This window comes from Lodderomyces beijingensis, assembly GCF_963989305.1.
Source record: "Lodderomyces beijingensis strain CBS 14171 genome assembly, chromosome: 3".
Taxonomy (NCBI): domain Eukaryota; kingdom Fungi; phylum Ascomycota; class Pichiomycetes; order Serinales; family Debaryomycetaceae; genus Lodderomyces; species Lodderomyces beijingensis.
Genome location: NC_089972.1, coordinates 1,291,127 through 1,303,963, shown reverse-complemented (window position 1 = coordinate 1,303,963; position 12,837 = coordinate 1,291,127). Strand labels below are relative to the sequence as shown.

The following is a 12,837-nucleotide window of genomic DNA, read 5'->3' as shown; positions in this document are numbered from 1 at the left end:
AAAAAAATAAAGATCAGTAGCCGCGATAGCTCATACTTTGGAATGGCAGAGGTAGATTGGGGGTGGCCATTATAAATAGAGCCTTCAATATCCTTGTGAAACTCCAATGGTGGGAGATGATTTTGAAGTCTAGTTCAAGTCGAAAGACCATACCACCAAGATGAACATCTCCAAATCGCCTATGTCTGGATTGAGTCCAGTGGTTTCTCAAGTTCGTGTTGATGACATGGGAGTCACATCGATGCTTTCGAGAAAGGGAGCAGTTATCAACGTTGATCACGTTATTGATGAAGACGAGGCCAAAATTTTGGCCTTGGGTTATAAGCAAGAGCTCAAGAGGGAGTTTTCCTTGTGGAGTTTATTTTCTGTCAGTTTCTCAGTGTTGGGGCTCTTGCCATCCATTGGTGCTTGCTTTGACTACCAACAATTAGTCATTGGAATAACCCCGTTGCCTTGGCTCATAGCCATGATCTTCATTACTGCAGTTGCGTTGTCGATGGCAGAATTGGCCAGTAAGTTCCCCGTTAGTTCAGGCACGCCATATTTCGTGGGCATGCTCCTGCCTCCCTTTGCCAAAGCTTACCTCGTCTGGTTCACCTCCTGGGCCAATTGGCTCTGTCAGATCACGGCAGCTCCATCTGTTAGCTACTCGTGCGCCAGCATGATGCTTGCCCTTTATTCATTCACCAGCGAGTACATCCCAACAAACGGACACGTGTTTGCATTGAGCACAGGAGTACTCGTGGCTTCTGGCGTTCTCTGCGTGTTGCCTTCAAAATGGGCTGCTAGAATCAACACCGCGGGCATGGTTTGCAATGTGCTTTTCCTTGCAATCGTGTTTGTGATGATGTTGGCGGCAAACAAGAGGGTTGAAATCAATGGTGGAGGCATTTCCAAATTCAACTCGAGCTCGATCGCGTGGTCAATAACAAACCAGACAGATTGGCCCACTGGAATTGCCTTTTTGCAGTCATGGTTGGGGGTCATTTGGGCAATGTCCGGGTACGATTCACCCATGCACCTAGCAGGTATGTCATTTTTTTTCATTTTTTTTCAGAAAGCGAACTGAAAAGACTTCAAATGGGAACTTTTTTACTAACCCCCAGATTCTTTTTAGAGGAGTGTTCGAATGCGTCTGTAGCAGTGCCAAAGGCCATCTGCCTCGTTGCTGTTTGCGGAGGTGCCATGGGCTTTTTCTATTTGATTGCCATTGCATACCTTTGTGTGCTGATTGACGAAATCAATGCTGATCCTCAAGGCCTTGGACAACCGTTTGTCACTTACTTGTCCCAAGTTTTAGACCACAGGATGGTTATCGCAGCGACAGCTTTAACCACCATCTCGTCCTTTTTCATGGCTCAAAGTTGTCTCTTGGCTTCGTCCCGTGTGACCTATGCATATTCCAGAGATCGACTTTTTCCATTTAGCAACTTGTGGAAACGCGTTTCCCCCTGGACCCAAACTCCAATCTTGGCGGTGATATTGAACGTTGTCATTGGCACTTTGTTGCTCTTGTTGTGTTTTGCTGGAGAGGTGGCCATTTCTGCAGTCTTTTCCATCGGGGCCCTTTCAGGTTTCTTGAGTTTCACCGTACCAATCCTTTTGAAAGTCACTTATGCGCAAAAGACATTTGAGCCAGGTCCATGGCATTTGGGCAAATTCTCGCAACCAATTGGCTGGATTGCGGTTGCCTTTGTAGCGTTGATGATCCCCATCCTTTGCTTCCCATATGTGAAAGGTTCGGAATTGACTCCAGAGAACATGAACTGGACCAGCTTGATCTTCGGTGGACCAATGTTGATTTTCACAATTTATTTCTTTGTTGAGGCGAAAAAGTGGTATATAGGACCACTAAGCAACATCGACGAAGCGGATATCACGTATGAAGTTAATGAACATGGCGATGTGGAAGAGAAGGACCACATTATACCTGTTTATGAAGGAAAAGAGGGCAGTCAAGAAGAACTGAACCTGAGCATTTCCAACAAGAGGCTGAAAGATATATAATTAAATATTAGTATGGATTGATGATTTCTATTTTTCTTTTTCCGCTATAGAGGTTTTCTGAACGTCGGTTTAATATCAACAGCAGCTTTACCATATCAAAGTGAGGTTCTAGAAGCTGCCTGTAGTGTTTGTCTCTGATTTGCAGAGAGTGTGGTGGTGGTAGAAGATTTTTACGTTGTAATCCGCTCAAATGTGTTGGTGCCGTCAAAAAAAACATTTCGGTGGCCGCGCCCATCGGGACATCAATTTAAGCTGTCTTGGAACAATCACAACCTCCCAAAAACATTTGCAATGAGTTACACGAGCAGAAGATACGACCAAGGGGAGTCTATATCGTGCGCATTCTATAGCAAGATCGGTGCTTGTCGACATGGCGAAAAGTGCTCCAAGAAACACATCAAACCAACATCATCCAGAACCTTACTCCTAGCCAACTTATACCAGAACCCAAAAATGAACAAGAGCGAGAACGAGGACTCGTCTCCTCAGCAGTTGCAGGAAACGCTAGATCTATTCTATCAGGATGTGTTTGTTCATCTAAGCCGGAAGTGCGAAGTGGCATCGATGATTGTGTGTGAGAATGAAAACAACCACTTGAACGGCAACGTCTATGTGCGATTCTACTCCGAGAACGACGCAGCAAGAGTTAACCAAGAATTGAACCAGGAATGGTTCAATGGCAAGCCTGTTCACTCTGACTTGTCCCCCGTACTGAACTTTGACGAGGCTCGATGTAGAGCTTATGACACAGACACGTGTGAAAGAGGCGAAATGTGCAACTACATGCATCTCCGAGAGCCCAGTGCCAGTATAATGGACAAGTTGACCAAAGGACAAGAGAAGAAGTACTTGAGCCGCCAGTTGGAAAAGCTAAAGGCGCAACTAGCTGAATTCCCTCCTCCTTCGGAGAAACCCAATGGAGATGATGATGCAAGCTCAAACACCACTGCCACCACCACCACCAATTCTCTCTTGAGCCAATTAGAATAGGTTCATAGGTCCAAGTAGAATAGGTTCATAGGTCCAATTTCCTGAGGCTTTTCTTTTTTTTTTTTTTTTTTTTCTTTTCATTTCTTCACTCTGACCTGACTCAATTCTTTTGTCAATAGTATCATCGCTGCTGCTGCTCTTGATGTTGTAACACTCTCTCCAAATACTTAATGGTGGAAAGGTCTATTCAATTATCTCACTTCCCCCAGCCAGCAAACGAGATAGAAAAAGATTTTCTTTAAAAAAAAAAAAACTCAACCTGGACTGATCCCATGAAGCTCAGATAATTGTGGAAATTTTCCAACTGATATTCACCAAATTTCCAAGACGAAACCCGTCGTTGAAAAGCATTGCAATACTTTAAGAATCTTTCATTCAAAGCCCAAACACATCAACAACAAGGTCTACTTAAATTACCCTTTTTTTTGATCCCCAGCCTCCAATCTTTTTCTTTCATTTTTGTCTGCGAAACGAAATTCTCATGAGTTTTCCCTAGATCGCATTTTCCTCTTTGCAAGAAAACACACAACGCCCGGGAAAAAAATCTACCAAAAATCTACCATAAAAAAAAAAAAGGGACTATGAATGTCAGTTATACACTTGCCAGCTCGAGACTTGTCCAGTGTCTTTTACTACAGAGTCGAGGCAATAGGTCAATTCCTCCGCTGCTAAGAATCCAAGTGAAAAAAACAGCACATCGGGGGCCTTTTAAGCTGGTTGTGATTGGGAATCGACTATTTAGCACCGCATCTACAATGTCGCAACAAAACATGTCCACCAATAGGCGAGAAGATACGCATGCAGCAGATGAAGGTGAACCGCCGCATACGCATACACATACGAACACGAACACGAATACCAACACCAATAAGGATACGCATACGCATTCCCATTCCGAGAGTGGTGCCCACCAGAAGTCGTCTTCTCACGACCATTCGCACTCTCATGCAAAGGGAAGCATATTGGGCCACCACCATTCGATGCACGAGCCAAATGAGTTCCTCGCGGCGGGCGCTTCTTCCATCAAGTCCAACCCAGCAGTTAGAATCACATGGATCGGGTTGTTGGTCAACATCGCGCTAGCCATCTCGAAAGGTATCGGTGGCGTCTATTTCCATTCTCAAGCCTTGGTTGCCGATGCCATTCATTCCGTCAGCGATATGCTTGCCGACTTTTTGACTTTGGCCACGGTGAATGTTGCCGCCAAGGTCGGGACACCGACCAAGTTCCCGTTTGGCTACGGCAAAATCGAAACGGTGGGGTCGTTCGCCGTCAGCGCGATTCTCTTGTTTGCGGGGATTTCCGTCGGATGGTCCTCCATGTTGCAAGTTTTTGAGTTTGTCTTACCTACGCAATGGTATGAAATCGCAGCCAGCATCCACATTGGACATGACCATAACCACACAGACATTGCTGGTGGTTCTTCGCATACACATGCTCACACACATCAAACCGAAACAGGCACGGAATTGGTGACACACCGCGAAGTCCCCAACATAAACGCTGCGTGGTTGGCCGCGGGGTCCATCTTGGCCAAGGAGCTCTTGTACCGGGAAACCATGAAGATTGCAGCCCAGACAAACTCAAAGGTGTTGGTGGCTAACGCATGGCACCACAGAGTCGACTCCTTGACCGCAGTTGTGGCTCTTTTGACCGTAGCAGGCGGTGTCCTCTTCAATGTCGCCTGGTTGGACTCGATTGGCGGCATTGGTGTCTCGATACTCATCATCAAAGCCGGGTGGGACACGATAAAAGAGGCGTGGTACGAATTGATAGACCGGGGAGAGCAGCCAGGTTCAGAGTTGTACAATAAAGTGGAAGGCATCATTGGCTATGAACTCAAGAATAATCACGAGTTGACGCAGTTCAAGTTGAAGCAGTTGTCTGTGTTGTCCTCGGGGGCAAATACAAATATCAACTTTACCTTGATCACCCAGAATAAATTCATTGAGTTGTTGACCCTTAACAAGTACGAGCGCACTTTGGTGGATTTGATTAAAGAGGATGATAGATTTGTGCGCAATGTGTCTATAAAGTTTGAAGTTGAACTGGCGGATGAACAAGATAAAAAAACGAAAGAAGAGGAAGAAGAAATCAAAAAAGTCTGAGGTATATGTCTTTTGTCTATTAGATGTTTTATTTTCAAAAAAATTGTGTCTCTGTGTGAGTGAGTGTGTGTGTTTTAAAAAATTTACAGGGCGGCTAAATCTTGCTTCTCTTCTTCTTGGTCTCTTTCCCCTCTATGAACTTCAAAATCTCCTCGACAGATTTATTAGCAATCTCAGGGTTAGAAGTTGGCGATTTTTCCTTCTTTTGTTTGCCGTTTTTATGTTCGTGGAGGCCATTTGCATTTGAGCCATTTTTCTTTTTGCTTTGCCCATTTGCGGACTTCTGCGCCAACAATTTCTTCTTCTTCTTCTCCACCAGATTGTATTCGATGTACATGGCGACGTTGGAGACGTACTTGCCAGCTTGGACACTCATTGGATCTTTTGGTCCCATCAATTTCAGGAATATATTGTAAGCTGCCTCGAAATGCTCTTTGGATTGTTCCACTTGGTCAGCTGAAACCAAGACATTGGCAATTCTGAAATGGATGAACCCCGTAATTTCCGAAAGCTGGCCATCCAAGTTTGTACTCAATGTCAACGCTTCTTTGAGGAACTTCAAAGCTGTAGCAAAGTCCTTGCTTACAAATAGAGACTCCGAGGCGTTAATCAACATGTTGATCAATGCAGGGTGGTCTTTGCCATAAGTCAACGACCAAAGGTCAACGGCGTGTTTGTACAATCTCAAGGAATTCACCACCAGATTGGCACCAGCTTCGAAATAAGCCAAATTCATATACGCGGTGATGGTTTCATGGCTATCAAAACCCAACGACCTTTCGCAAAGAACAACAGCCTTGCGGCCAAGAATGGCTGCTTCTTCAAATTGTCCAATGTCCTGGTACACTTTGGCGATAAGACTGTAGAATTTCGCGGTTTCAGCATTGACTTTACCAAATATAGACTCGTAGATGGTGATCAACTCTGCGAGCATGGCCAAGCCAATTTCTTTGTCTCCAGAGAGCACCTGGGCTCGAGCATTGGCAAAGATTTCATCAACAATCGATGGCTTGTAGGAAGAGTCCTTGACAATGGGCACAAAGTTGATGATATCGTCGGCAATGAAAATCGTAGAACGTCTTGTTGTTGTTGCTGTTGTTGTTGTTGTTGAAGTTTGCACCTCTGATTTCTTCTTGGACTTGCTCTGTTGCTGAGCCTTTGTACGAGCTTCGACTTCTTGCTCTTGAGCCTGTATCTTTGCAAACTCTTCTTTAGTGAATGCGTAGTTGATGGACTTCCATTGGATTCCAAATTTGATGGCAATTTCTCTAAACAACTGAGGCAAACTTATAACCTTGGTGAGCCAATTCTCGGGCAATGAATACCTAAATCTTTTGTAAACTTCATCTTGAATGTTTCGCAAGACTTGTTCATGGGTGAGTGAGCTGAATTGAAGAGCGTCTTTAGGCAATAAAAAAAGAGAATCCTCAAATTCGTCAATGTTGGCAACAGGGGTTTTGTCAATTTCACCTCCAAACAAACAATTCATAAAGTGGGATACAACGTGGCCTGCCAAATATGTTGGAGTTGAGGCCATTGATTTTCTCAAGAGGTGCTTCACCGATCTCGCCACCATCTCTTGAATGACGAGTTTGTGGAGGGTATCGAAATTGGCAACAACCATTTCGTACGTTGCCTTTGATTGGACTTCATCTCCCTCATCTCCTTCATTTCCTCCATTTTCTTCAACAGGTTTTTCTTCGCTATTGGCACTTTCATCTTTTGACGAATTTTCCTTTTGCTCTTCTTCCTTTTCTTTCTGTTTTTTCATTTCTTCTTTCATTTCTTCTTTTTCTCTTTCTTCTTCTTCCTTTGCCTTTTGCATCAACTCTTCATTTTCGGCAACCAACTTGTCAACAGATGCTTGGTGGTCCGCCTTTCTCAATTGAATGGCTTCAGCCAAGTGGCCCAAGTATCTCATGTTGATACCTTGTCTGTGCAATTGTTCTGTCAATTGAGATCCGTCAAAAGGCGCCAACAGATGCTGGCATTCTTCTAAATATTCGGGAATCAACTTTTCTTTAATAAACTTGGAAATCTCTCTCACTTCGCTTCTGTCCTGTTCAGATTCGAAATCAGAGGAAAAGGCATCAGGGTTGAATGCAACTTGGTCAATTGGCAAGGCAATTTGAGATTTTTTCTCTTCTCCGTCCTTGAGTTTACCTTCTTTTTCCAATTTTTCAGTCTCAGCTTTGAACAACACAGCAACTTTGCGTTTCCACCATTCATTGACAGCTTCATGTCTCACCAAGGCTTCTCCATGAGGATATGATTTATTGTGATTATTATTTTTTTCTTCTTCTTCTTCTTTTCCACATTTGAAGTGCGCTTCGATGAATTCAATGTCGCGTGGAGTCGTTCTGTACAAGTCTATAACGTATTTTCTTCCGTCCGTTCCTTTCAAACCCTTGGTGTCCTTCGACACGACAAGGGCGCCGGTGGATTCGAGATCCTCTGACAATTTCACCTTGTGTGGGTTCAAGTGAAAGACTTCCCCAATCTGTTTCAAGGGAGCTTCGAACAAGCTATCTTCAAGAATGGCTTGGCCATCGGAAGATAAACCATACTTGACTTTTTCCTGTACTTCCTCATCTTCTCCTGCTTCTCCTGCAAATGAATCCAAGATACCAGGAACTGGGGCCTGACAAACGACGCGCTTGCCCAAAAAGTCCACAATACACGTGACCAAAGTGGAAATGCCGCTGAGTTCTCGTCTGTTGGCTAGCTTGATTGCGCTCAAGTCTTTTGAAGACACATATCTTGAAGCTTCTTCGCCGCCACTGTTTTCAAACACGTCAACAGTCGAGGTGCCGGCTGAGTAGAACACTCCATTTTTCAAATAAATATGTTTATCGTCCTCTTCGTCGGGATTCATGGGAACAATGTTTCCCTTGATTATCTCGACGGCAGTCTCCGTGGCACTCTTTGTAAACTCAAAGAGCGTTTTCTGGATCAATTTTTCGCGGAAAAGACGTTCCTGGAACGTTGCGTTTGGCAACTCCTTCATGGACTGGATATCATTGTTCCACTCCTTGATGAAATCGGACCCATCTACCCCGTAGCTAATCGACGGGAGTTGAGATCTCGAAAAATCGGCAACGTTTTTCAAACTCTTTTCATTTATGATCCAAGGGTAGGCCAAAAAGGAGTTGTGTGGTAAAAGATAGGTTTCTGGATGCTCGGTGGATTCCGATAAGCCAACTTCGTTTTCCTCAATGGTTTTCGAAAAAGAAGCAGACAACATCGATACCAATTCGTATAACAAGACATGCTTGAAACTTTTTCCCTTATCATTGGTTTTTATCGAGGGGTTAAAGTTGATCGTGGATGACCTGTTGACGAAAAACCCACTGGTGTGACACGTGATGTTGAACGTTTCATTCTCCAAAGTTTGAATGGTGAGGTATAAAAGGTCACCTTTTGTTCTTCTAAAAGGGGGCACGGGAGACCATTGTGAGACAGCGATGGATTTAATGGGCACCTTGACGTTTGCGTGTATATTGTCATATTTAGTGGCATTTGCAAAGTTACCACTTGGAGAACACGTCAATTCTAACTCGTTCAGAATTTCGCTAATCTGCGCAAGCTCATCCTTGGACAATTCTTCAACTGGGTTTTCATTCCTATTTTCATTTTCGGAGTCGTCGTCAAGTGGGGCTCGGACTGGCTTCAACTTTATTGCGTTGAACTTGGTGACTCCAGCGGATGCGCCGAGATCCTCAGCCACTTTATCGATATAGTGAAGACCAATAATCTCTCTGAACCTGATTATCTGCTCGTAAGCAGCGGCCAAATTGTACGGTTTCAAGCAAACCTCGATGCACAATTCCGTCTGTTCTCCAAGTTGCAATTCTTCAATGACTTGGCCAAAAGTGATCATTTCTCCCATCTTCTCGAGGTTGTGGCCCTTGAAAAACACGTCGTAGCAAGTCAAGCCTCTGGTCTTGGGGACAACGGCCAATGCTTGTCTCAAATCGGTCACAGTTTCCTCATAGTGCGACGATATTTCCAAGGCTGCCTCGGCATTGACAAACAGAGGTAGATTGACCTTGAGCAAAAGGTTCTTGGGCAAGTTCTGACCCACGCTTTCCTCTAACTCCGCCTGCTCTCCACTAGACATCTGTTGCTGTTTTTTGTTCCAATTAAAACTTTACTAGGAATAAGTTCAATTAGTTGAAAAAAAAAAGATCGATTCCATATCGGTTGAAAAATGGGGTTCTGGAAAATTTTTTTTCTGGTCAATTGTGCAACAAGTCTCACACACTCTCTCGCGCTGGAGGACATCCAACCATCTTTTTATAAAGAGTGTTGCATGGGCCCGAGAAAGGTGGTGTGTGGTGGGAAGTCCATTGAGTGGAGTGTTTTTTTATTTGGAAATGAAACTAGCAAGAATGGACTGTAGCCGCCGTTGAACCAGTAAAAGGAATTCGAATGGTCCTATCAGCAGTCCACTTTTTTTCTCAGCAGCACGTGGGGACTGGAAGGATTGAGATCGAATGGCGACGAACTGTTCTCATGTCTAGCTGGAAATGGTCCAAACTTTTTTTCAAGGTTTGGAGCTGAAGGAGTCAAGTGGGTGTTTTGCCCACGAGAAGTAACACCATACATACCGAGTAACATCAACGCGAATTGCGTCAGTTGACCATCCTATCAACTCTTCATGCGAGTGTGAGTGGGAGTTCAAGTGCAGATTGTTGCAACAGTTTTGGAATAAAATTGCTGCAACTTGTTTGAACACGTTAGTTCCCGCGTGGCAAACACAACCTCGTTTTTTTTTTTTTTGTATTTGTTTCGCCATATACTCTCTTTGGGTTTGGCCAAACCCTTTCTCTGGTGGTTCACACACCATGAAGATATAGCAGCTATGGAGCAACAGCAGCAGCAGGAAAGAAAAGAAGACGCCAAGGATTTGTTGGGCAATAGCATTGCCCCACTGCCGACTTTGGCGACCGGGGCTGCAAAAAGCCGCTCGAGTCATTGTGCGGAGGTCACAAGTATCAATGATCTCCCGTCAGAGGTCTTGATACAAGTGTTTTCGCAGCTCGATCCTTTGCTTTTGAACAACTTGAGACTCGTTTGCAAGAAATGGAACTATATCATCAACGACGAGGGGACGTGGATGAAGCTGTTTCAAATACGCTTTGGGATGCTACCTTCGACGTCGTCATTTCCCAGTGTCACCGATGGAGTAAGCTGGATTGACGAGTACTTTACCAGGCTCAAGATCATAAAGGCCTGGCGAAAGGCGACTTCTATCCATCAAACCTATCAACTACTAAACAGTGAACATAGATTCAATGACGAAACATTGTGCGATTTCAAAATGAACAGAATCAGTGTTTTTGACCAAAAGCTGGGGAATTTTTCCTCGGGGAATCTTACAAATGGGCAGAAGCAGACTTTTATACCCGGTGGTTTCAATTTGGACATTTTAAGCTTTGACTTGAATTGGAGCTACATAGTGATTGGCAAAACCAATGGTGACGTGATGTTGAGGAATTTGTCGAGCACAAATTCATATACGCAAAGACTCAGTTTAACTGCGTTTGAAGTCAACGAGGAGCAACCGCGGAGTCCCATATCGAGCATTGCTATAGACACAGTAGTGGACAAGACGGGGGGCTCGATTGCCGTCATAAGTGGATCCTTTGATGGTACTTTAGCGTTTTGGAATATCAATGGGAGAATGCGCCATAGCTTAAACTTGGGAGAGGTCATTTACAACATCAAGTCTGATTTTGGCAAATTCATTGTCGTCAACACCAAATCTCGAATCTATGTGTTGGATTTTGGAAACTTTGAAACGCGCAATTTAATAGAATTGGGCTTCCATGTCAATGGCGACGAGGACGAGTTTTCGCACCTTGAACAGCTTGTGAGACAAAAGAACAAGCTAGACGTGGACTTTGGCGGGAAGAAAATTATTTTATCCTACAAATCAACCATTCGAGTTTACGATTTCGAAGGCCCCGGGGTACGGAAATTGGACTTGGCAGACGGCGTCGAGGTGATTGATTCTCAGTTCCAAACTTGTCTGAAAAACAAACTTTATAGTTTGAACACCAACCGCTGTGTTGGCCATGATGGGCTCTTGTATGGAAGCATGTTGTCAGATAGCAGCATAATCGTCTGGAACGTTCGAGATGACTCGAATTCTTCAATCTTGCCACAATTGAGACTACACCCAGAAATGAACTATAAAAAGATACTGGCAGGTATCAACCATGTCATTTCAAGAAACGATTTAATGTCAATTACCGCGTTTGCATTGAATGGCTCTGTTTTGGCGGTCTCTGGATACAATGGTTTGACCAACATCTACGACGTTTTCACAGGGAAATTCTTGCGAGAAGCTTCGATTAAGTTCCCCAAGCGACTCGATCATATGAACCACACGCTTTGCACGACAACGTTTGTCAAGCTAAATCCCAACGCTGCAGAGTCGAGCGGGGTGATTGCCTGTGGTGATACCATCCAGTATTTCCAATTTGGCGAGTTGCAGGCCAAATCAAGAAGAAACTCGGCCCTGGGAAAAAAGCCGAAACAAGTGAATTTAGGAGTGCATGGAAAAAATGAACACAAGAAGAAGATCAGGGACGGATACGACGAGTACCAAAGACAATTGTACAACGAACACAAGGTCAATGAAATGTTTGACAGATACAATGGCACGCATTATGACAACGAAGAAGAAGAGTACAAGATTGCTTTGGCAATGAGTGCGAATTTGCATAGTAATGACAACGATGGAATTGGAATTGGAAATGAAGACGAGGATTTAAAGATGGCGTTGGAAATTTCCAAATTGGACACCAGTGGGCAAAGCGAAGACGTTCTGGAGCAACTGACGATGCTCACGAGTTTAAACCTGGATGAAAACGGCAATGATGACGTCGATGAAGAGTTGCGTGCGATTTTAGAATTGTCTCTTAGGGAAAGATAACGAAAACTAAACACTTTAACGCTTTGATTGTCATAAACTGGTAGTAATAGTTTTCAAGCAATCGTTGCTTCCACTCCAGCAAAACATCTCAAGTCCTTGTAGTACCACTACGTTTGTTTGCCACCAAGGGTGCGGGAAGGGAGCACGAGGGAGCAGAGGGCGGGTGTAAGAGGAACCAGGTGCGTATATACGCGCATGCGCCGCTCCGATGCTCCGGTTTTCTCCCGAGCACTAGATGCCTATAGTGCGCACAGGAGACACTACTAGTACTACCACTATCACGCAGATGCAATAGACTCCTGTTTTTCAAAAAAGAGGTAATTTGAAGAGCGGTGGTCCGGTATTTGAATCGGAAGATGCATTAACAGGAGATCAGGATCTAGACATCTCCCGGTGGGTGTTCTTAGTCTCCGTCCCTCTCTCCTTGAGCAGTGAGTAGATATAATATCGAATCAGAGGGATTGTCTCTGTAGAAAAATTTTCTCTTCTCCCTTTCACAACTGACATTAGGGACTTTGCTTGCCACACATACAGCTCTAAAACGATTAGCATCCGCCGTCGTCCACCTGTTTCCTTAACTTCAACCCCTCCCGGAAAACAAACAAACAGAGGGTAGGAAAGACACATCCAATTGGAGACCAGCGTTGTCTTTTTAGAACAGATATATTCAATAGCCTATAGTGCTTCCCTTTTTTTAAGAATTACTAGATTTTTTATCACCACCCCGATAGAATTGATTTTTTTTTGTTCTTCATATATTCATTTTTTTTCAACCCTTTTTTTCAAGAA

The 12,837-nt window shown here is 44.1% G+C and overlaps 5 protein-coding genes across 5 annotated transcripts; 4 read left to right on the top strand and 1 right to left on the bottom strand. All coding sequences in view use genetic code 12, as the record gives it.

The window, feature by feature from the left end:
• Positions 1–160: 160 nt before the first annotated feature.
• On the top strand, positions 161–2,007 carry LODBEIA_P26400 (uncharacterized protein; the record flags this gene model as incomplete). The annotated part of the gene is made up of 2 exons (XM_066972662.1): positions 161–1,028; positions 1,118–2,007. 2 exons carry the CDS (start codon positions 161–163, stop codon positions 2,005–2,007), a joined length of 1,758 nt encoding a protein of 585 aa, XP_066829578.1.
• Positions 2,008–2,298: 291 nt separating this feature from the next.
• On the top strand, positions 2,299–2,997 carry LODBEIA_P26390 (uncharacterized protein; the record flags this gene model as incomplete). The annotated part of the gene is made up of 1 exon (XM_066972660.1): positions 2,299–2,997. One exon carries the CDS (start codon positions 2,299–2,301, stop codon positions 2,995–2,997), a length of 699 nt encoding a protein of 232 aa, XP_066829577.1.
• A 755-nt stretch (positions 2,998–3,752) lies between these two features.
• LODBEIA_P26380 (uncharacterized protein) lies at positions 3,753–5,105 on the top strand (the record flags this gene model as incomplete). The annotated part of the gene is made up of 1 exon (XM_066972659.1): positions 3,753–5,105. The coding sequence occupies one exon, from the start codon at positions 3,753–3,755 to the stop codon at positions 5,103–5,105; it is 1,353 nt and encodes a 450-aa protein (XP_066829576.1).
• Positions 5,106–5,199: 94 nt separating this feature from the next.
• Positions 5,200–9,225, bottom strand: LODBEIA_P26370 (uncharacterized protein; the record flags this gene model as incomplete). The annotated part of the gene is made up of 1 exon (XM_066972658.1): positions 5,200–9,225. The coding sequence occupies one exon, from the start codon at positions 9,223–9,225 to the stop codon at positions 5,200–5,202; it is 4,026 nt and encodes a 1,341-aa protein (XP_066829575.1).
• Positions 9,226–9,969: 744 nt separating this feature from the next.
• Positions 9,970–12,048, top strand: LODBEIA_P26360 (uncharacterized protein; the record flags this gene model as incomplete). Its single annotated transcript, XM_066972657.1, has 1 exon — positions 9,970–12,048. The coding sequence occupies one exon, from the start codon at positions 9,970–9,972 to the stop codon at positions 12,046–12,048; it is 2,079 nt and encodes a 692-aa protein (XP_066829574.1).
• Positions 12,049–12,837: the final 789 nt, after the last annotated feature.